This window comes from Rissa tridactyla, chromosome Z, assembly GCF_028500815.1.
Source record: "Rissa tridactyla isolate bRisTri1 chromosome Z, bRisTri1.patW.cur.20221130, whole genome shotgun sequence".
NCBI classification, from domain to species: domain Eukaryota; kingdom Metazoa; phylum Chordata; class Aves; order Charadriiformes; family Laridae; genus Rissa; species Rissa tridactyla.
Window position 1 is genome coordinate 56,060,687 of NC_071497.1, and position 22,812 is coordinate 56,083,498.

The 22,812-nt window shown below is 37.9% G+C and overlaps 2 protein-coding genes across 3 annotated transcripts in view; one reads left to right on the forward strand and one right to left on the reverse strand.

The window, feature by feature from the left end:
- GLDC (glycine decarboxylase) overlaps positions 1-6,781 on the forward strand; it is a 45,278-nt gene extending 38,497 nt beyond the window's left edge. Inside the window, exons 21-25 of the mRNA XM_054185659.1 lie at positions 1,213-1,324; positions 2,599-2,694; positions 4,333-4,505; positions 5,217-5,297; positions 6,176-6,781. Of these exons, the coding sequence (XP_054041634.1) occupies positions 1,213-1,324; positions 2,599-2,694; positions 4,333-4,505; positions 5,217-5,297; positions 6,176-6,319 (606 nt within the window). The 3' untranslated portion in view covers positions 6,320-6,781. The remainder of the gene's footprint in view (positions 1-1,212; positions 1,325-2,598; positions 2,695-4,332; positions 4,506-5,216; positions 5,298-6,175) is intronic.
- Positions 6,782-9,884: 3,103 nt separating this feature from the next.
- The window catches only part of UHRF2 (ubiquitin like with PHD and ring finger domains 2), a 96,912-nt gene continuing 83,984 nt past the window's right edge, over positions 9,885-22,812 (reverse strand). The window contains exons 10-16 of one of the 2 annotated variants that reach the window (XM_054185663.1): positions 18,276-18,382; positions 16,074-16,236; positions 15,404-15,541; positions 14,443-14,566; positions 13,882-14,042; positions 11,825-11,923; positions 9,885-10,287 (exon numbers count right to left, since the gene is read on the reverse strand). In XM_054185663.1, the coding sequence (XP_054041638.1) occupies positions 10,141-10,287; positions 11,825-11,923; positions 13,882-14,042; positions 14,443-14,566; positions 15,404-15,541; positions 16,074-16,236; positions 18,276-18,382 (939 nt within the window). In that variant the 3' untranslated portion in view covers positions 9,885-10,140. Of the gene's footprint in view, positions 10,288-11,824; positions 11,924-13,881; positions 14,046-14,442; positions 14,567-15,403; positions 15,542-16,073; positions 16,237-18,275; positions 18,383-22,812 lie in introns of both variants that reach the window. The other variant, XM_054185662.1, reaches the window with a different exon arrangement.

Genomic DNA, 22,812 nt, shown 5'->3' on the forward strand with positions numbered 1-22,812 from the left:
GTTGAACCTGTATGTAACATTTAACTTTCCAAAATCTGTTTAATGAGAACTTGAATTCCAGGGGATTTTACTACATTTGAAAAACTAAACCTAGTTTTGGCTTTGGATGTGCAACAATTTGATCATGATCTACGTAATTTTTTGATGCCTTGCAATGCAGTGGTAAGCCTGCAAGTATTTGGTTACCCATATGGAATTAGCCATCCAACAGAGATGGGTGTAGGTTCAAATTCTGTTTGAGACGAGGGTGTGCTGGGACCCTGAGCGACGTTTAAAGCTTTCAGCGTGAGAAAGAGTTGTAATGGTGAGCAGAAGGGCAGCGTCATTCAGAGTACCCTGTAGCCAGCGTGATAGCCTAACCGTGGAAATTTCTGCTCTCCCGGAAACCAGCTCTTCTGGAATTGGAATGAACGAATATGAACTGTTAGAACTTCCATGGTGGCTTTTCAGCTGTGCGTGAAAATCCCTTTGTGATTTTTAGCTGGTTCCTATAACACAATATATAAACCAGTAAATTTTTAAGGGAAGCTGTTTCTTCACAATGCAGAGTGCCATCTCTTTACACTGTCCTATCTAAAGGGGCTACCTTGAAGGCTGTTCTGGCTTTCTTATCCTTTGCCAACTTACCTTTTAAGTGCAGTATTAGGAAAACTCGGCCACAGCTTAATTCCAGCACTGTCCTTTCACATTGCGTTAACAGAGAAATGAGTGCATCTGTGTTCCTTTGGCTCTGGTCTTTGTTAATGCGCAGTATCATCTGTGACGCGACACCAGCAAGCAGCGTGTGAGCTGCTGGGATGATCTGTGCAGGCAGCGCATGTAGCTTTTTGGGCAGCTCTCTGGTGACAGGCAGCGTGCGCAGCTGTTACAAGTGTGCTGATGACAGTCTCCGAGTTCTGCTCGCTTTTTTTCTGTTCACTTCAGAACTCCTCAGTTTGCGGAAAGGTTTGGGTTGTTCACTTGTTGACTTTAGGCAAAAACTCTTATGTAGTGAGCAGTCTCATAAGCTACGTATACCCAAGTTGCTTTCAAGTAATACCCAGTGCTTTTCTGTGAGTGTAGTGTAAATAGCACAGTGTAATAGCGTGACTGCCTTAAAGCTAGACAGGTGCGTTAAGGTGCTGTTGTCTATTATGGTTGCCAGTACAAGAACTCACTTAGCTCACTTGGGAGTGTTTTTAGATCTGTTTCTTCATGTTATTCCCCTTTTAGACAATGGGAGCAAAGGGTCTGAAACATGCTTCTGAGATTGCTATACTAAATGCAAACTACATGGCGAAGAGGCTAGAGAAGCACTACAAAATCCTTTTCAGAGGAGCAAAAGGCAAGTATTGGACAATTTAGGTTTTTTTCTACAAAGCTGACTTTTTTTTCTGAGTGTCGAAGTTGGCTTGCAAAACGGTTCTTTTTTTAATGCTACGTGACAGCCACCTCTCGAACTTCTCTTGATATTGTTCACAAGAGAAATAACCTGCCACGCTGCTTCTGTGGAGGTACTGCAGTGAAACTGAGATATCTTGGAAGTAGAAGAAAAAAATGCCCGTTTGTAATTAGATGAAATGATGACAAAAGATGGAGTAAACCTTGGCATCAGATTGTTTTCCTTGAAGTCTAGTATCAGATTAATGAACAGTAGAAAAAGAAGCAACAAAGTTGAGACTTCCAAATCTCCCTTAACCAGTGGCACAACAATTTAAGAACTGGAAGCAATTTTTGGACCTGTACCTTCCCTTCCACACTTTCTCTGAACCCACTCCCCCGCCACAGATTTCTCCCATTTCCACTCCTTATTCTCCTTTGTGAGATGGGGGAGAATCCCCTTGGCAATGCAAAATACTTCAGCTACATTCTGGTTCCCTGCTACAGCTCTCCAGTCTTGCAGGACAGAAGTAATGAGGAAGAGGTGAAAGAATTATGTTACAGTAGCGTAACTATCAGAGAATGCTATTTTGCTTGTTTAAGCTGAATGGCACCAAAGAACATTTGAGTACAGTATGCCTGCCCTTCAAAATATGTCTTAAATTAACAGAATACACCTTGGCTAAACCTGCAGGTTGGATTTTAAAAGAATAAGTTATATCCTCACAGAAGTGAATGGAAGTTGCAAATTTTAAAGGATTTGGCCATGAAATGGAAGAAGGTTCTCCAGGATCATGCATATAAACTTAGATTAACGTGTCTTTAGCCTCTCTGTAACAACAGATTTGAGCTTTTCTGGCATAACATAAAACTGATTATCTTGTACATGCATAACTGAAGATACCCTAAGACCAAAACGGTGTTGGGCCACTGACAAATTCAATTATTTTTCAGAGTACTTGTAAATTACAGGAGCTACTTCGTCCCCCTCTTTCCTAGTTCTGATCTTGGAAATGAGGCCGGCTCTTAATGTGACGTGGGACGCAGGGGGCCAGTTTTCAGATACTGAGTTGTATCTCTCTTACCTAATAATTTCTCAGGTTTGAGTTTTTGCCCAAGTGGATATTTTTTAATATGTCTTCTTGCCATGTTCTCCACAAAGCCAATCAGAACAGACTGCTTGGTAGATTGCATTATTCTCCTAGTAAGTAAACATAGCATACATGTCTTCATTTACAGGTTATGTAGCCCATGAATTCATTTTGGATACAAGACCTTTCAAAAAAACAGCAAACATTGAAGCTGTAGATCTTGCTAAGAGACTTCAGGATTACGGTAAGTCAAATAACATTTCTTTTTTTTATTTAAATAGCAGCTTAAGTGAGAATGTTCTAAATCTCTCCTAAAGGGAGCCATAAACATTCTAGTCCTGTGCTTATGCATGATCATAGGATCATATAATCTTCATGGTTGGAAGGGACCTTTGAGATCATCGAGTCCAACCATACACACACACACAAAAAAAACCCAATCCCTACAATCTCTGCCACTAGAGCATGCCCTGAGGTGCCACATCTAGATGTTTCTTAAATACCTCTAGGGATGGTGACTCAACCACCTCCCTGGGCAGGCTGTTCCAGTGCCTGACCACTCTCTCAGTAAAGTAATTCTTCCTAATATCCAATCTAAACCTCCCCTGCCACAACTTCAGACCATTTCCTCTGGTCCTGTCATTAGTCACCCGGGAGAAGAGGCCAACACTCACCTCTCTACAGCCTCCTTTCAGGTAGTTGTAGAGGGCAAGGAGGTCTCCCCTCAGCCTCCTCCAAGCTAAACGTACCCAGCTCCCTCAGCCTCTCCTCGTATGACCTGGTCTCCAGACCCCTCACCAGCCTCATCTGTCCTGGTCATTTCAGGTCTGCTCATGTTCATTAAGGGCTTAGAGAGACAGAGATTTGCATCAACTGAGTTGAAGTAGCTGCTGACAAGTCTGCTGCTACCTCCCCAGTTTTGTAAACTGCCCCTTCAAATTTGTGATTACGTGACCACCGGAGCATTAGCCATTGGAGCAAGTGGGCTGGAGACAAGAGCTTAGTGAGATCCCAACAAAACAGAAAAAAAAAAAAGGAAAAAGAAAAAAAGGAAAAGAAAAGGAAAACGGAAAAGAAAAAATTTTGAAGTACACATGTTCTGAAGTGTCTGATGGTGGCTACTCTGTGGCTGCCAGACTAGATGACCCATTGAACGGCTTGATCCTGTGCAACTGTACTTCTAACGAATACATGTAAAAGCTGCTAAACCCCAACCAGTAGCACTTCATCAGTGAAACAATCCAAAGCCCAGTTGTGATATCAAAAAACCCCACCCCTCCTGCTCTTTGTGAGTGGCTTATGGCCTTAAGTAGCACACACCACTTCAAACAGACTTTTCAGTAGGTATGGAGGTGAGTTACATGGGTAATATTAGTAAGGTTCCATCCTCTGCAGCTGACAGAGAAGTGTCACAAGGCTCTAATTAGCAGAAGTGCAGGAAGGGAATCACGAGAGATCACCTTTTCTTTTCACCTTGTCTACCAGTGCACTAATCGATACCCGTCTTTGCCATTCAGCCTGTCATAAGAAGGTGAAGTGATAAAACACGTCTGTTGAACTGAACAGCAGGACCAGAAATAACCTGGGAAACAAGCGATATACTTCAGGCTAAAAAGCAACAAAGCAAAAGGAGCAGGTTTTAAGAGCGTTTCATTAAATCAGTGTGTAGCTCTTATTATAAATAATAGAATAGCATCACCCTTCAGTGTCAAAAACAAAGATAGTCTTACCTATACAGTACACTGCCAGCACTACCAACGGGTTCACTCCTGTACAGATTATAGAAAGGGCTGAATTTTTGAATCGATTGCTAGCTAATGCATATATGAACTCACAACCTATTGAGAGTTATTCTGATTTCTTCTGATTTCTTCTTCATCAGGCTTTCATGCTCCAACCATGTCCTGGCCAGTGGCAGGGACACTTATGATTGAACCAACAGAGTCTGAAGACAAGGCAGAGCTGGACAGATTTTGTGATGCAATGATCAGTATTCGGCAGGAAATTGCTGAAATAGAGGAGGGCAGGATGGACCCTCAAATTAACCCACTCAAGGTAAGACGGCATGTAGAGCAAGTTACCAGCATCAGCTTAACCCTGGAGACTTACTTGAGACTACATGAGCCCACTTCCTGGTCTTTCAGTACTCTCAAAAATAATTGTGTCCAACAGTGAACACACAAACTTCTTGAAATTTGACTTTTTAAAAAATCTGAAGCTTTTTGAAACTTTGAATTTTGACTTTTTCAAGTCAGAAGTCTGGCCTTTGTTAAAGAGCAGAGAAAGTTATTTACGCGAGCACAAGATCTGTAATTTTCGAGGCCGTCTCAAAGTAGTGGAAGAGAGATGATTATTTATCTGGTTTAAGAAGGGAAGTGGAATGACCTTAAAACTAACAGTAAAATAAAGACTGAATGAATGATTTTAGCAGCTGCAGCACAAAATTGCTATAGGCTCAAGTTCTATTCAGCTCTCGTAAGGCTGTACCAACTTGTTAAGTATCGAGGGAATTTAGTGAAAAGCTGGAAGCATATTCAAAACTTGGGTAGTATCTTCAGGCAAACTGAAAAATCCACATACTGACTTGCTTCTTGTCGTAAATCTGCCTTTTTTTCCCCCCCAGATAAACAGTATTCTCAAGAGACTCTCTAGATAGTAGATAGTAATTATTTATATGTAGTAATGTGAACTTGAAGGAGGGTTCACACTGATACGTTCAACTGAATTCAGTAATTTCATGTCCTAAACGTGTCTCTTTGCTTGTAGATGTCACCACATACTCTGAACTGTGTCACTTCTTCCAAGTGGGATCGTCCTTATTCCAGAGAAGTGGCAGCATTCCCACTGGTGAGTAAACAGGGTCCTAGTGGTGTGGTAACACATAAATGTGCTTTCTGCTCTGTGGTTTTCTGGACAGTTGGAGATGAAGTAATCTGTTAAGAATAAAAACTTCAGAGCCATTTTTACTGTTGCTCAATTGTTATGTGTGTGAGCTGTACAGTAGTTCTGTTACTGTTGTTTTTCAAGACAAGGAAAAAAGATCTTAAAAAAAAATAAAAACTCCCTACACATGAAGTGCAAATTTGAATTTCTAAATCTCAGCACTTCAATATTGGACATTCCTATTGGAAACAGACCGTTCAGTTCTGACGTACTGTTTTGGGAGCCTGTGGTGCAGAGTCCCATGTCCAGATGTTCAAAGCTCTGCTCCAAAGAACTTGGATGAGGGTTTGAGAAGATGAATGGTCAGCACAGGGCAAGCCACACCACTGTGAGCCTGCTCCAAAAAGGTCAAATTGGAGCTGGATACATCAGACTTCTTCAGGGCACTACCTAAAATTGCTTCCACAATCTTAACAGTTAGACATATGCATAACTAACTTTTCTCATCTAAAACAGAATTGCACCTATTTTATTGCTATGTACTGTTTCAAAGAGGAAGAATTTAACTGCACCTGTAAAGTTTGCCACCTTATTTTACATATTATAAAATATTGAACAGCACAGGTCTTGGTAGTTTCCTCCACTGTTCCTTGGTTCCTATCCATTATACATGCTTGTTAACTCTCAGGGACTGCAAACAGAGTTTGAAGAAGTATGACTTCACTTAAAAAATCCACTTTTTCAGCATTTGTCATACTTAAACATCTAATGTCTGTTACAATTATGTAGATTTGTTTGGTAGGAAAATTAAAACAGTTGGGTTTTTTTTCTTCTGTACTTAGCCATTTGTCAAGCCTGAAAGCAAGTTTTGGCCCACAATTGCTCGCATTGATGACATCTATGGAGATCAACATCTGGTTTGTACCTGCCCACCAATGGAAACCTATGAATCTCCCTTTTCTGAACAGAAGAGAGCATCTTCGTGAGACTGCTTCCAGCTGCCTAGATTTCCAAGTCCATCAGGATGGCCTTTTCCTCCCAGACCTGATAGGGGATTTATATACTGTGTATATTTTGGATAATCACGATGTTTGTTAATTGAATCACTGCTCAGTTAAAATGTAAATACAATCAATATGTTAGATGTAAACAAAATGTGATTGTTCCACAGCAGTTGATGTTGAAGTTGCCTTGATTAAGTATTTTGTCTGTTTTGTGCTGAAGTTTTAACAATTAACACCCAATTTGCAAAGTGGCATAGAAGATATGGTTAAAAAAAGTAGAAGAGATGCAGATGCATAAGGCAATAGTAATGAATATTAACTGCAGGAGTAATTGTTTATATTTTGTAAAAAAAGATGAAGTAGATTGTTAATTTACTTCACGTATTACCACTAGCATTGCTAGTGTTAATATTTCATACTGTTTTTTTTACCTACCAATGTTAGTGCTCTAATAAAATTGTTCAGAATTTTAAACGTTGTCACGTTCTGCATTTAACTTTTCAGCTGCATTTATCCAACAGAGCAGTATTAAATTATGAAGCTTAAGTTCTGGTTTGTCAGAATTGCCAAAGCAGCAACAGCTTCTACACAAAGCAAAATACTCACAGAGATTAAGATTGCAATAAATCTCTGATATTTTCATGATCCAGAATTACCAGTTTTACTGAGCAGTAGCAAACCGAACTTTTTTCTACATGACGTCAGTTTTTCCTTTTAGCTCCATCTAAGCCTCTCCTCTTATTCCAGAGAAGGCACGAAACACCTTTTCTAACAGACTGTGAACTGCTTAGCATGAGTTAGATCTTGTCTAACAAAGTATTCTCCTTCCACAGTTCCCCAAATCTGGGTACTGGCTTTGGTTATACGTGCACACAACATGCCTTGTTTTGTCATCCAAGCCTACAGCTTGTGTAAAAACTGATTCACGGCTTTAGTTCCGGCCCTCCAAGAATACCGACAGCACCCCAAGAGCAGACCCCTACTGCCACACGCTATGCCAGAACGCAGACCTTAAACAGGAGCCTCTTCTAATCCGTTCCCAGTGATATTTATATAAAATGGATCACCTCACCAGTTAACACAGACAGAGTGACATTCATTTGCGTTTGTTGCGAGTGAGCGCCCCCGTAGAGACAAACTCACTCAGCCACACACAGCAGGGTCCTGGTGAATGAGGAAGCAGGTGCTGGGGCAGTGCTCAGGCTGGGGAAAGGACTGCACAGTTTTGGACCTTACAACCAGCACCGACTCAACCTCCTCTTGAAGGTCTACACGCATGCTCATGCCTGGGAGCCTTCTCACACAAATGAGGCTTCTATTCACAGTACAATTTCAAGTACTGTATTTTTGTGCCCGTCATGGTGAAAGTTTTGGGACTGCAATTTTTTCACTACCTACCTTATGACTTCAATGGGGGCTTTAATTACATGAAGAGACTGCAGATGACAGGAGACAGGAATGAATTTCATTAAAGGAAGGTTAGGCCAGATAGCAGCTTTGATGCGAAAAGCCGCACCTATGTCCTAAAATGTCTAAATACATAGTGAAGAAAATTAGAATTTTATACTCTAGACTTTACTATTGAAAAGGGTGCCTTTCAGTAGCTACTGATAGAGCACTGAGTGTCTAAAAAATTATGAAAAAACACTGCAAACTTATAATGTGAAGAAAGGACTGTCTTTCTGCCTTGCCAGACTAACTCCACAAAGTCTTGTCAAGCTACATTAATGTTTGTTAAAGGCAGCTTCATGCTTCTTGATTGTGTCCGTCACTGAAAAGATGTATTAAAAAATTCATTTACATGTTTTTGTATTATGCAGAGAACTTCCCATTGTTGATCTCAAACTGACAAATTTATCTCATCAATTAATTGTTAAAAGTTACCAAGTGAAAAAAAAAACATTAAAAGGTATAAAATACTTCACAGCACTCAAATATCAAGTAAAAAGCCACAGGTTTTACGTGCTTACTGCACAGATGCAACGATTGCTACAAAGGTAAAATTACATCTGTTTTCCCCCATAAAATACTGAGCTTCTATGTTGTAAAACACAGAAGCTCAACAGGATCTAAGAATCTGTCTACAGCTCTTTTAAACTACGCTTAACACCAATACCAATTCACCTACTGAACAAAGGCTGAACCCTCATTCTAGTCAGCACAGAGGAGTTAAATCTTTCAAAACTGTTCAGCAATGCCTGGTTTTTTTATATCTGACTAGAGAGATAGTACCAGCATTATGTATTTTGGATGCAACTGAAATCCTAAGTAGAATGGCGGGGGAGAGGGGGAGTGTGGGGGGAGAGAAGTTACTTATTTCGGATGAGGTGAGTAAGCCATTCAGCTAACTTTCAGCCACGAAAACCAGCACTGCCATGTGCATCTCAATTCATTACCACACCAGGTTAGGGGTAAGATCTTAAATTATGGAGAATGACATATATACCTCCATATATACTTCTATATACGTGGGGCACCCACAGCTCCCAGCTGTCTCTGGCAGCAAGCACCGCCAACGCCAGTCCCTCCGACTCCAGTACATGGGTTGAGCACTAACAAGCTTCCTTCAAATGCTCAGTAGAGACCAGAGCAGCTACGTGACACCTGCTGCTATGGAGTACATATGAGCCCATGGGTATCGATGTCAGGTTAGGGTTTGGTTTTGTTTTCCTTAACTAACAATGGTTTTTTCCACTGAGAAATGAGTTAAAGTATACAAAGCCTCATGTCTGAAAAATAAGAAGCTCCCCTAAAGAAAGCATTTAGTAATTTGGGAAAGAAATCTATAAAAATGTTATGATTAAAGTGGGTAATAGTAAAAACAAAATTAGCAACTTTTCTGAATCATAAAATATTTAATAAGGTATATTTTTGGGGGGGAATATATTGTATATAAAATTTCAGATCACAATATGAAGCGATTTGAACCCTCTCCAAGCTAGCACTGCCTTCAATGCCGTGTAGATGTATTGCCACTGATACAAGAACTACTAAAAGCATACAGTTTAACTAATACAGAAGTGGCTTTTTCATATGAAATATTTTTTACACAACTAGAGTGTCTTGAATACCCTCTTTAAGTGCAAAAAACACAGATCACTTTACACTAATGCAGCAACAATGCATTCATATTGTTCTCATTAGTCATTAGTAGTCAACTTGCATAAGATACAAGAAAAGCACAATGAAGCTCACAAAAATAGACTAAAAATCAGCCTGTTCTTGCAAAAAAAAAAAAATACAGCATAATGGAAGAAAAAGACAAAAAAGGATTATGCACACCACAGAATTTGCTGTTCTTTAATCCAGCTGGCTTAAGTGCTGTTTCTGTTTTTTGCTGTTTTTTGTGGGTTTTTGTTTTGGTTTGGGGGTTTTTTTGTAAATCAAACCACATGGACCAGGCACAACTAATATTCAGGAGGCAGTGTGTAGCTAAAACTTCACTAACTTTTTGTCATCCCCACAATTTTTTTTCCTCTGTCCTGAGGTAGTTACAAAAAAAACAAATCATAAATTAAGCATCAGCTAGGCCAGTAAGAGCTGAAGCTTTTCTTTTTTTTTTTTTCTCTTTAAAAACTATTTGTTAACTGGCCAAAACTACCCTTGATGTTAAAAGACAGCTGAGAATTAGAGTTCTCACTACACCGAAAAGATGGCTATGAGGGGAAGAGGGTTAGCTGCTTCAAAATGTGACAACATATCAAGTCCCATCAAGCTGGCTGGTCCACTGTTGAATTTCCCATGTTTATTCTCCTTTACTGTCTATAAAGTCACTGGGAGAAGTACGGAAGGATCTCAGCACATCATCGTCCTTTACTGTAACCAGGGAAGAACTGGTCCAGCAGTGTCTGCAGTATCTTGTTGGGAACCATGGTGTAGCCCTTTCCCAGGTCATGGCGGCAGGCAGGGCAGGTGAAGACTTCAGCTCTGAAGGAACGCTGTAAACAGCTCTAGGACATGACAAAGACAGAGGAGTAAATGGTCAGAACTTTGTTTTAAACTGACAGCTTAACCAGCAAAAACTAAGGAAACACTACAAACCCAAGATGCAATCTGCTGTACTACCAGAAAAAAGGAAGCCCTCAGGCACCTACTTCTGTTTCTATGACTAAAATGTCGTCATCACAGAAGAACTCTGGTCTGGGGATGTGAAACATTGAGCTCAGGAGGAATTAAAACAAATCACTACTGAGATTTCCCCTTCATTTCCACTGGTGCCTTGCTGTGAATTGCAGCCGTGTCTGCAGCTTCCTTCTAGCTTCCCGGTTAGATCGCTACGGTTTTCCAGACCTTCATCTCAAGAGGCAGGTGAGTATGTAATTATCTCCATCTACCTCATTGGATGAGATTCAGTTAAGCCTTAAAGACATATGTAGAATAATACAATCTCTAACACATTAGCATCAGTGCTGCCCTCCTTAGTATGTTAGCACAGGCTGCAGAGAGCCCAAGCACGTGAGCTGAGTATCAGAAAGTTATCAGGGCAGATCTGTGCCCAAACAGCAATAGCAGCTCACTATCAACAGCTTTAACTGAACGTTATTTCGTATTCGCAAATATTTACTGGCATCTTCAAATTCTGTGTTTTCTGAGTTTGTTGCCATTCAGCTTTCTCTTCTCCACAGCTTTCCGATTTCCATAATTCTAAATATTAACCCCTTCATAACACTTCTTATTTTTTAAGGAGCCATAATCATTCTCTGTGTGCAGGCCAGCCACAACAACACAGTGATTTTTACTGGAGTGATACATATCTTCCTGAACAGTGAATTTCCATTATCGGATATTGTACTAGGACGATAATAGTCTGAGTCCTTTTGAGCTCCTAGGCAGAAATACTAGATATGACAGGCACAATTCAAATACGCACAATTCAGTGCATGATTCTTTACACACTTGTGCTACAGAAATTAGCTCTAGTACTAACTGGATTCCAAACTCCTTACCTTATATCCAACTGATCAAGATTTTAAGATACACAAGTTATAAATTGACTCTTGTGGCCCTCCTACCAAACATAAACAATACCAAGAATAACAACATAACTTATTCCAAATAAGTCCAAATAGTTTTATTGTATTTATTCTGCATCCCTTCAACCCCTCTTAAAAACTGTTAGACAATTATAAACTCGGTTTTTATTTCTCTAACTATGTAAAATTATGTTATTGTTACTGCACCAACACCTAGCTCCTGGACCTAGTATATTTCCTGCTGTGCTTCCTAGTGTAATTTCACTGATCACAAAGGATAACAGCAACGGTAAACTTCACTCATGTCTGTCAAGAACTACACTAAACGTACTCCCACTCTTCATTACATAAAATCAAGGTTACACAGCAATCACTAAACGCAAACTTGTTGCATGTTTTTGCTCGGAATGTTAGGCAATAATTATTGTCTTTATTTCTAAAACACATATGGCTTTGGTGACTCATGTCTCAGAGCCAAGAAAACAGCCCAGAGCAAGACCAAGTTTATTCTTACTTTACAGACGTTGTGGAGGCACTCTGTTGTCACTGGCTGGTAAACCAGCTCCTGGCAGCAGACACACATAAAGGATTGTTCCAGTTTCTTCAGAAAATTCTAGTGTAAGGCAAAGGAATAAAAGAAGACAAACTCTATTACAGTTCTCGTAAATGCCACTTATTACATAAAGATAATCAATTTCCAGAAGTTCTTAAGCTCTCCATATCCATGTGGGCAGCTTTCTAAAAGAAATCAGGAAGCAGGTCCATAACTGCTTAATTTCCCTGCTTTTCCACAAATCAGAGAAGTAATGTTTTAAAGATTATTTACTTGTTTGTACGAGTATTGTTACAAACAAAGTGAAACCGACCAGAGGGCCCCTCATGCCTGATTCTTATCATAGGTGAGAAAATTTAGGAATTGTGTTTAGTAACCGCTTCTAGAAATTTGCATATCCCTGAAAGATCTCTTGCTTCTCTGCCAAGGGAACTTCTGCTAAGAAAGCCACTTCTGCACCTCCTCCTCCGCTCATGGGTTCTGGCCAGCTTACTGGCTTAGTCTCCTCAGGCCAAATTCTCTGCTGCGTGTAAATCAACCTCCCTGATTTTTTATCTCTGAGGAATCTCAAGATAGATTTGTACCAGGTGTTCTACACACACACAGGCACGCTTATCTCTGGCATGTCAGTGATCTCCAAATATCTCAGGAATACAAGCTTGGGTATACAAAAATAAAAGCAGATCTACAGGTAATAAAAATATGGTTCGTTGTAATAATTCTCAAAATACTAGATTTATCTTAAACCACATTTTATTTAGTTAAAAGGGAAGGTGGTTGTTTCAAGCAGAAAATTTACATTTTCACAGTAGCAACCCAAAGCTACCAGTGATTCCTGTTGCCTTTAGTGGAAATCAAATGGAAGTCCTACCAAAATTAACGGTAGGAATACAGAAAAATGTCTTCTCAGTAACTCAACTGCTGTTAAATGACTGTTTTCTCCTTTTTAAAAACACATACCTCTATTGCCTGTCATCACGCACAATTTTAAGAGCTGAAACTCCTTCTAGTCATTACAGACACTGCATAGAAGACAGATAACAGCAAGTACCTTTACATTATCAGTACCTACACAAAGACAACTGCAGCAGTATTGTAGCAAAACTAGTACTGTAAGTGGAAGAACAGGGAGTTATAGGTGCTTTTTGTGTTACAGAAGCACCATAAATAGCCACTGGTAATTCTCAAATAAACTAATTATGTATGTCCATTTTTAGATACACATTTTCTAACCAATAGTTTGGTTTCCACCAAGTTGAGTTTTATCAAGATATTTTAACTTCTTAGTGCCATGATATCTTCTGCAAAACAGCTAAAATAACTGTGAACTTGACACTGGTAAGACTAATTATCACTGAAAGATACAGGAGATATTTCAGGAGATATTCCTTTTGTGGACTTTTTTTTATACTAGTGTTTATAGTCTCTTCAACCTTGAGCTATTCTTGCTACTTTCATGACAATTAGGGGAGGAAAGTATTTTCTCTCTTACTTAAGGTTCCCTCTCTATAGACTGTGATAATCTAGATTTGGATGAAAATATTTTAATTTCATATCTAAATTTGAAGATAACAGTACTTCTGCCTTCTTAAACAAAGCAAGCAACCTGTATTTTCTGTCATAAAACTTTCTGCCTGAACAAAGAGGAGTGACTAGAATCATCTTTCTTCATGTCTCATTTCTTACATCAGCACAGCACAAAAATCCACTTAAAATTTCAGAGAAAACACACTCCCTTCAAAATTGAAATGGAAAAAAAAGCGCCTCTTCTAACTGCAAAATGTTTTTTGAGCAAGAAAAGATTGCTATTACACAGATGTAAAATGAGCCATCAATAGCAAAATGTACAAGCAAGGATTATTTTCTTGAAATCAAAGTCTTACAAATAAAAATAATGCTAGACACAGTCTGTATTCAGCAGAAGTTCAACAAGCAAATTAGGTTTTAAGAGAGACTCAATATTTCTCCTATTTGTCTAAAGAAAACGTAATTAAAAACGATGCATGCAGGAAACATACTGGTCCTTCCTTAAGAGAAGCGAGTACTTCATCCCACAGTTTCTGGTTCATACAGTCTTCTCTAATCAGCCATTGCTGCTCTTGGGTCAGCTGGAAAGCCTCTCCTTTCCCTCCATCTCCCATCCTCATGGCTTTGGGTGTATTCGTAGGTACCTCTATACCTGCTTAAGATTATGACCATCAGACTCAGTAACAACAGAGTGTTAGTCTGAACTACTAAAAGGGGAAAACAAAACTGTTTCTAGAAGGCTAAAACATGGATTACACTCGTGAAATGCGGCAATCAAACCCCTACTCCAGTTCCTACTATTCATTGTTTTGGACTGCAGCACAAAGTTGTACAGAAGACTTCACTTTTTCTATAGAGCTTAAGAGAAAAAAAACACCATAAGAGTAGTAAATAAGATAAGATACTACTACTGAATTACAGAGCATGTGCTTATCAATTTACATTAGTATTCCAAATAACTTCATGCTTCTGCAAAGTTTCCATGCTACTGGCTTAACAGATGTAACACGAGAGACTTTGCAGATGAATGCTAAGGAAATAAAAAGAAATACCATCATCAATTGTCCTTTTCTGGTTTCCGTTACTCTGGCTGGTTGGCTCCTGTTTCACAGTTTGCTTTTTAACCTTATCTTTCTTCTCCTTACTAGCCATGGCTTCCAAATAACCTTCTGGATACTAGAATAAAAAAGCATAGATTTAAAACAAAACCCACTGACATACAGTAATTATGTATTTACATACATATTACATTACAAATACCAACAAGACTAATTTCTAAAAGACTTTAAAACCCTGTGACTACATATTGAAATAACTACCAAATAATTTTAAAAACCCTACATGATGGAGAAAACATTTAAATTATTATCTATTATTAAGAAAGCGTAATGAAGTCAAAGAATCTAATCCAGACTCAATTGTATGAAAAGGAACCTGATATGCCTATCTATCCCTTACAACTATACAAATCAGTTAGGCAAAGCTGAAGATGATGGTACACTGTAAGATATACCATTGCCTTGCTAAGAAACAGTATTGTTAAGTCTTTCCATCTTTCCTGGATTCTGCAATGCCCAAGTCCTCATGGGTCAGTTTATATTTGCGCCTGAAATACACTATCTATACAAACTCCTCAGTCACATAGAGAGAAAAACACATAAAAATGCAGAGGTTTTTCAATTTCTCAGGCAGACTCAGCTATAACAACAGTTGCTTGTAGAAATTCTTTCCAGCCTGAGGACCACAAACTGGATTCAAACTCTTAATTTTTCAATCCATATATGCAAAGCAATTCACTGCTAAGGTAGAAAGCTTCATTCACTGTTCCTTCTGCTATGTCACTAGTACAGGGTTCTTTCAGCGTGCAGATAATCTGTAATGTGTTCCAGCATTAAATCCTGCCACAGTGAGGTGCAAGAAAAAAAACGGGGCTTTAGTTTAACTGATTTCTATTTCTGGAATTCGTTTACTGGAACTCAGAATAAAAACAACTCTGCAAGTCCTGATTCGAACCTGTACGCTCAGACCCAGTTTCTTTGACCGCTCCATTCCTTCTGAAGTCCAAGGTGCAGGCTCAACATCATCTCTCCTCAGAAGGTAGCGCCAAACTAAAAATCCACATTTTCCAATTTCGGGCCAATATTTCACCACCTAGAGAACAATATAAAATTACTGCCGTTATTTTATCACGAGGCAAACACATGCATATAGTCATACTTCAACTGTTCAAGAAGAAACGAGGACTAAGTTATACACTACTATTATATAGCAGCTTTTCCCTCGGGTGTGAAATTTTTGTATTTTTGATAAATACAGTGCTCTTAAAAGGCACACTTTTATTTCAGACACTGAGAAGTCATTAAATGCACAAAAAGCTAGGATACAGTTGGAAGGAGCGAGGAAACAATTTGATATCCAGGGATGAATATGACTCAGTAAGCCCATATAAAGTAGTTTACCATATTCAACTTTATATATCCTATTATGGATTATGTTCTGTTATCACTGCTCTGAATAATTTAATTTCAGTTCTTTGCAGAATAAGCTAAGGCTAAAAAGCTATCATAGAGAAAAAAGAATTATTTCTTTTAGGTAATACAGAAGAATTTGCAATGTAACACGTATGAGACTTAAAAACAGCTGAAGAAAAATGTTATGTTGCACTCAGTAGAAATCAGAATACCTTGTAAATGCCATCGTATCTGTTGCCTTCCTCTGGGGCATATTTGCTGATCCGCCGTCCTTTTGAACTGCGCACTACTCTGACTGGCTTACCAGCTCTCCAATTCTTAGACTCTGCTCCATTTTTGTCATCCAGTGGGGCATCACAGTTAAGGGCCAATGCCCTAGGAAGAGAATTAAAATCTTCATAAACTAGATTGCTTCACAGAACAGATTTTTGAGAATTAATGTAATTAACTCATATCTATTTCCCTTGCCTAATTATGCTTTATCAAGCAGCACAGAACTTTTCAGTATTTTCTCTTAAAACTGCAGAACTGATGGAAGCAATGAGACCCATGCTACCATGTATGCAAAGAAAAAAACAGGAACACAAAGCATTTTGTCAAGGCTCCAGATAAAAACTCATCTGATATCATTAAATAAAACAAACCAATCCTTTTAGATTTAACATTCTTAATTTTTTAAAAATAATCCCTTCCTAAATAGCATTGAGGGAATTAAGAGAAAATGATACCAAAAGGCAAACTTTTCCTATTGCTATTCCCCATTAACTGCAGATTTTAAGGCTTTTTAAGTGTGTACACAAAGAATATGGTGAAAAACACCGTAGAAATAAAAGCAGATAGTAACCATGCAAAAAACTCATAAAACTCATTAGTAACTGAAGTCTCTCACATAATACATTAATGACTCAGAGTAGGAGTTAAGTAATAGTAGCCAACTCAAGGACAAGCAACCCCTTTATCCACTAACTACATGAAGACCCTCTTCTAGAAACCTGGAGTAAGACAGCATGAATACCTACTAGACCAAGCTGCCATAATGCACAGTATTTCTACTACCACAGCCTGGTTTGACCAGGGGTTGAAAACCCTTCAGAATCAGACCAAACCATTGATCTCAGAACAGAAGAAACGATATGGTTTATAAATAGCCACGGTATGAGTCTAAACCCCATATTGTATGGAACAGCAAGAGACAGGTATACAATGCCAACTTTAAAAATGTTTCTTATATAAAAACAAAAAAGGAAAGGTATCTGGATAAGCAAAACCAATACTGATTCAACGACATGGAACCATCTTAATTTTCAGTATCAAAGTCCTTGAAAACTTGTACCAAAATCAGTAACTGAGAGCAACACCTTGTTATACTCCATGCACACTAATGCCTGCAAAGCTACAAGGCAAGCTTTGCCAGTGGATTTGTCATCTGCTAAGAGCAGAGAAATGCTGAGACTAAGGAGTCCTGCTTTTAATTCTGTTTCCCAAAGCAAGTTTGCCCTATTCACTAAATATGCTCATAAACCCATTGCTTAAACCTTCTTCCATCTTCCTTCCCTCCTTGTTCCTGTTCACATCATGACCCCTCTCTCTCTTCCTCCCTCCCTTTCTCAGCAGCCAAGTCAGGCTTTTCCTCTCTCTCCTCGAAGTACCACCAAACAGTTTGAAAGAGACCCTTCTCCACTGTGCTTGACAGCAGCACATCATATCTAAAAGCAGACCTGGCAAAGAAAAGGTCTCAATCAACCTCATCACACCACAGGTGCTAAATGGTCAGCCGCATGACAGAGGTTATGCTCTTAGAAATAGTAAAGGATGGAGAACTCCTTGTTCAGGCAGGCTTTTAGAAGATGTAAAAGCACTTTAAGCAGATGTCTAACTCATCTTTTGGACATAGATTTTTCTTTTTCAAGACTTGTTTTTGATAAAGCAACACCCTAACTCCTTGCTTTTGATAGAAAACTATGATGGAAGAAGGGGCTAGCAAAATAGGAAAGATTTCTTTTAACATGGGAAAATTAACATGCTTTCTTTCTACTTAAATTTTGCAATTAATTTAACTGTTGAAGAAGTAGCTTAAAAAGAAACACCCAGAACTGAAAAGTTCCACACAGGAGTTTTGACAAACTTCTCATTAAATTCAGAGTCCTCGGAAGGAAACTGTAGGACAATTTCAACCGGAGACATGACTACTACCTAAGCCAGCAATAGAGCAATGTATTTCCTTGAGGTGCAAGTGTTTCTTTAAATCAACAAAACATACTGCTTGATAAAATGCCTCATATGAGCAAGAGGCTCCGCTGTTCACAAAAGTAGCTTGTACAAGAGTGAATGAATACAGCAAAACATCAGTTTTAAATTAAAACATTACAATCCAGCTCTTTCCTTTTGGAATACTTTTTGTCTTCAAAACTTACCTATTCATGTGTGTTAATGTCTGATCAAATGAATGTTCTCCAATCCTTTTATTGCCAGAAAGATCTCTACCTCCACTCCCAGTGTAAGTGAATTCATCTCCTCGATCCTGTGCAAGAAGATTATCCTTTGTTTTAACACTCCAAAGCAAAGCAACTCAATTTAAAAAAAAAATGCAACTTCATTTGTTCTATTTACTCAGAGAAAAACTATACTCCAAGGCATGGAAAGATGTGTTTTCAATTTCAGAGTCACTATTCTACAGTAGTTGAGCCAGCACAAAGCTACTGGTCTGGATGCAACACGTTCACCAGAAAATTCTTATTAAAAAAGTGCCTCCCTTAAAAAATTGGACTTTCACATCTTTCAAAAAGTGGATTTTGGAAAAAAAAATTCTGAGGAAGGGAACACATTCTAGCAAGTGGTTATTTGTTCTAGAGCTTTTATTTAGTTTACAAGAATATCATGTTTGTAAAATACATAATAAGTACCTTGGAGGAATCACTTCAGCTTGTGCAAGGGGCTAAGTGCTAATGAGTACAAACAGCTCTGCCTTATGTACAAGGCAGATGCTTTAATTCAGTAATAATCCCAGCTCTTCTGAACTAGTGAAATCTTCAACTCATTTAGATTTGCATTTTGTAAGCTGATATAATTCTGTAGTACATTTCCTACACAGAATTTTCTTTAAATTCAAAGAAGGATGATAAAATCTTTTACCATGAACCATAAAAGCAGGCAAAACCTACATACACCTAAGTAAAGCCAGTATTACTACTTTCTTTAGGAAATATATCACAGAAATTCATATTACTCCTGGAAAATTCAAGTATTTCTAGAAAGATACAAATATATTTAATATGGTATCTCTTTGGAGATGCAAATTTTGTACGAAGCATTAAGCAACAGCAGAAGATAAATACTTTATAAGAAAATAATGATTATATGAATTTTTATAGCAAAAATCTGAGCACACTTGTACGCAGTAGTAAAATTCAGTCAATCTCTTACCACTATTTAAAGTCTGACATTATTAAGGATCCAGTGCAAGACTGTTACAGATATTTCATGACTGACAACAGCAGAAAAAGAAAAAGTTAGAAAGAGAAATGCTGGTTGAACAAGGCCATAGATTAATTACATAAAAGATGCTTATTTTATTCTGTGTATGAAAAATCTAACAGAAATTCAGCTGCAGCATTAGAGTATTTCTCATTCAAAATTTATCTAGACATAGTAACGAGCAAGTAATACGAATTTAAAAAAACACCTCAACCTCTAACAAAGACATGTATAAAGTCTAGTATATCCTTTCTTAAAACAGTCTATTTATTCTGCTCAATTAATCTCTAAAAAAATAACAGAAATTGAATGATGTTGTACAAGGACAATATATGGAACAACTTCAAAAGAATGAAAGACGGACAAGACAAGAACTATTTACTAAGAAAGAATGTAAAATAAATTGTATAAAATAAGGTATCACAGAATTGAGCTATGTTAATTTTTTCAGTGATTGTGAAGGCATATAAAATGCACAGATCACACAAAGATGACTGTGATATAATAATAATAATAATAATAATAATAATAATAATAATAATAATAATAATAATATGAATAGGGATGCGCTTCCTTGATGAATCAGGCCCATTTAAACAAATTGCATTTTAACACTGAGTAAGAAGTTTGTGCCAATTTCAAAAGCCAGAAAGATGTATCTTGGAAAGTCATGAATCCAGAATGATTTGGGTTCCACAACAAAGAAGAAACGTGAACACATGTTCATGGTGTGGCAGACAAGAAAACTGCTGCACTTGATTTTTTGATGTACAAACAGAAACAAACTAAATACAGAAAGTGGTTTTTCCCTCTTTTTAGAATATAATGTTGAGACAAATATTGAAATAACATACATGTAAGAATTTTAAAAAATAGAGGAAAACCAGAAACATTATGTATGCGAGCAAAATGGAGAAAATTATTTACAAGACAGGTTCCTGACAAACTGTTTTATTTATCAACAACTAGGTAGAACAATCTTCATGAGAAGAAAACACTGAATAGACTTTTTTTGGCATAACAGACAAACATAAATCAAGGACAAATCACTGTAGACTAAGCCCAAAAAAAATCAAGCGAGAAGGCATAAATACAACAGTATTCATAATTAACTACTGGAACACACTTCTATGGAAAATGGGTTAAATGGAAAAGGGCTAAAACCATCAAACTTCCAGTGTTTTCAGAGAAAGGGTTCTCTGGGTGGTACTCTTTAACCACAGGCAACCAGAAGACATCGTGCTTGAAGAGACAGCATGGATCTAAGGCCTACACCTACATGCTCACCTCTTGAACAGATTCCACACTTGATAGGTTACATTTGCTTTTCTTTATTTATCCAAGTGTTCTATGCATAGGTAGGCAAAATAATATGGATTTGGGGGAAACTGGAAATCCAGGGGAAGGAAAATGGAGGAGAAATGAAACAAGGTCAAGTATGAAATGAAAGGTCAAGTAACAAGAAGATGGCATCTTTTAACACCCACCCCCCAGCATACGGAAGGTTCATTTCTGCTCTACTTCCCAGAAGAACTACACTCACTTATCTCACATCGGATATATTAAGAAAAAAAAAAAAAGGATTGCAGGGAACAACGATACACAATTTCTAGAACTGGAGGAAAATGAGAGAGATCTTGCCGTAAAGGGTGCTGATCTGGACTGGATAAAGAGAAATGGGGAAGACATCTGAACCTCTAATATGAGAGCAACTCTTAAACAAGGAGAGGAAGAAAGCTCGGGAGAATACATAACTGCTTTCATAGACAGAAAATCAAGAATGGCACAAGTAAGTGATGCACAGACAGAAATTCCTTTGAGTGGAATAAATGTGGATATGAATACATCCCATAACAAGCAGAAGTGAAATAAGGATACCTGTAGTGTGGAAATCTAATGGGAGACCTACAGAAACTACTTCCATCGTGCTTATGGTGGTTTACTTTGAAAGTGGAGTCTGCCAGGAATACTCACACAGCTTATTATTTGGGTCCTTTTGATGAATAATAACTCATTAGAACAATTTCTCAATAGCTTTGAGTTCTGAGTCTATCTATAGATAATGCAGATCTTCCTACAACCCATAACAATGCTCAACTGGTAGCCTGTATGTGTCAGGTAAAGGTGGAAAGTTATTTTTTTTCTCAGGAGTATCAGAAAGCAGAGCTTAAGATACTGATACTGCTATAAATTCTGCATTCAGCAGCTAAAGAAAACATTGAGCAAAAGGAATTATTGATGTCTGTACTTCTTTAAGAAACAAAATAACTGTCAAAAAGCCTATTAAAAGTTTTAGCTTTCCCCTTTTCTTCTATTCCTTCCTCCTACCTTTTCCCCACTTTACCTTAAAATATGTAATTCTGCCGTTTCTCTTCTGCTTTCCACAGCTTAGTTCAACTTCCTTGCACCAAAACTTTCAACAGCTACTAAGACTTTTGTTATTGTCTTCTTTTAATGCCTTCCGTATGCCTCCTTTTCTTACGTTGTCTCCATAAAGTTACTTCTTAACTGTTCTGTTTGTAAAGTTTGATCACATTATAGAGCAAGTGAACTTCAGTGACAGTAGTATTGACCCAGTATCTCAATATTGAGGCATCTGAGTGGAAGATGAGCATAGCTCTAGTGCCGTAAGCCAGTCAGCCTCACACATATGACATAAGAGTCAGCTGTATTAAATCATACTCCACTATTTCAATGTTGTTACATCATCAGTCATAAGTCTAACAAATAGAAAACAGAGAATGAAAAAAGAGTCTGAATTCCACCTAAGCATTTGACCATATTATTTCTATGGCTTGCTTTTATGCAGTAGCTGACAAGGGCATTAGCTACTTCAAGTTACTGGAGCACCAGCTATCTCAAGATAGCTCTCAATTATTTTCTCTTTCCATTAACACCTGTGGTATTATGCTCAGATTTCAAAGTCTGGTCCCAACACATACACAAAAATTGCATTTGTCAATTAGTAAAATACACTATGATGAACACAGATTTTCTAGATGAGCTTCAACCTTCAGTCTGAAGAACAAAAAAAGTCTTATTGGCTTTTTTGATACAAGAAACCCCAAAATTTCATCAGTTCATTAACCCCTCAATTCACCAGTTTCACCTCAGTAAAACGTGATGAATAAAGGCTAAGATTTTGATTAATATGACAAAGCAAAATAAAAAAGCACTAAGCCTTTTAAAACGAAGTTGTTAAATTCAAGACAAATATCAACTATCGGACAATTACATTTTAAAGGATTTTCTTTCCCTGGTAGTAGGTATACCTGAAACTGAATCATGTCATCATTCATCTCCATTAAAGTCTCACAGGTCTGTATGCATGTAAGTGCTGACAGAATTGGTCTATCTGCCCCATTGTCTGATTTATTTTTTGATAATTTCATGGTTTAGCACTGCAGTAAAGGATGCCAATTAAAAAGGAAGGACTAAATTACATATTTCACTTATAAATCAATAAAAAACCCCTTG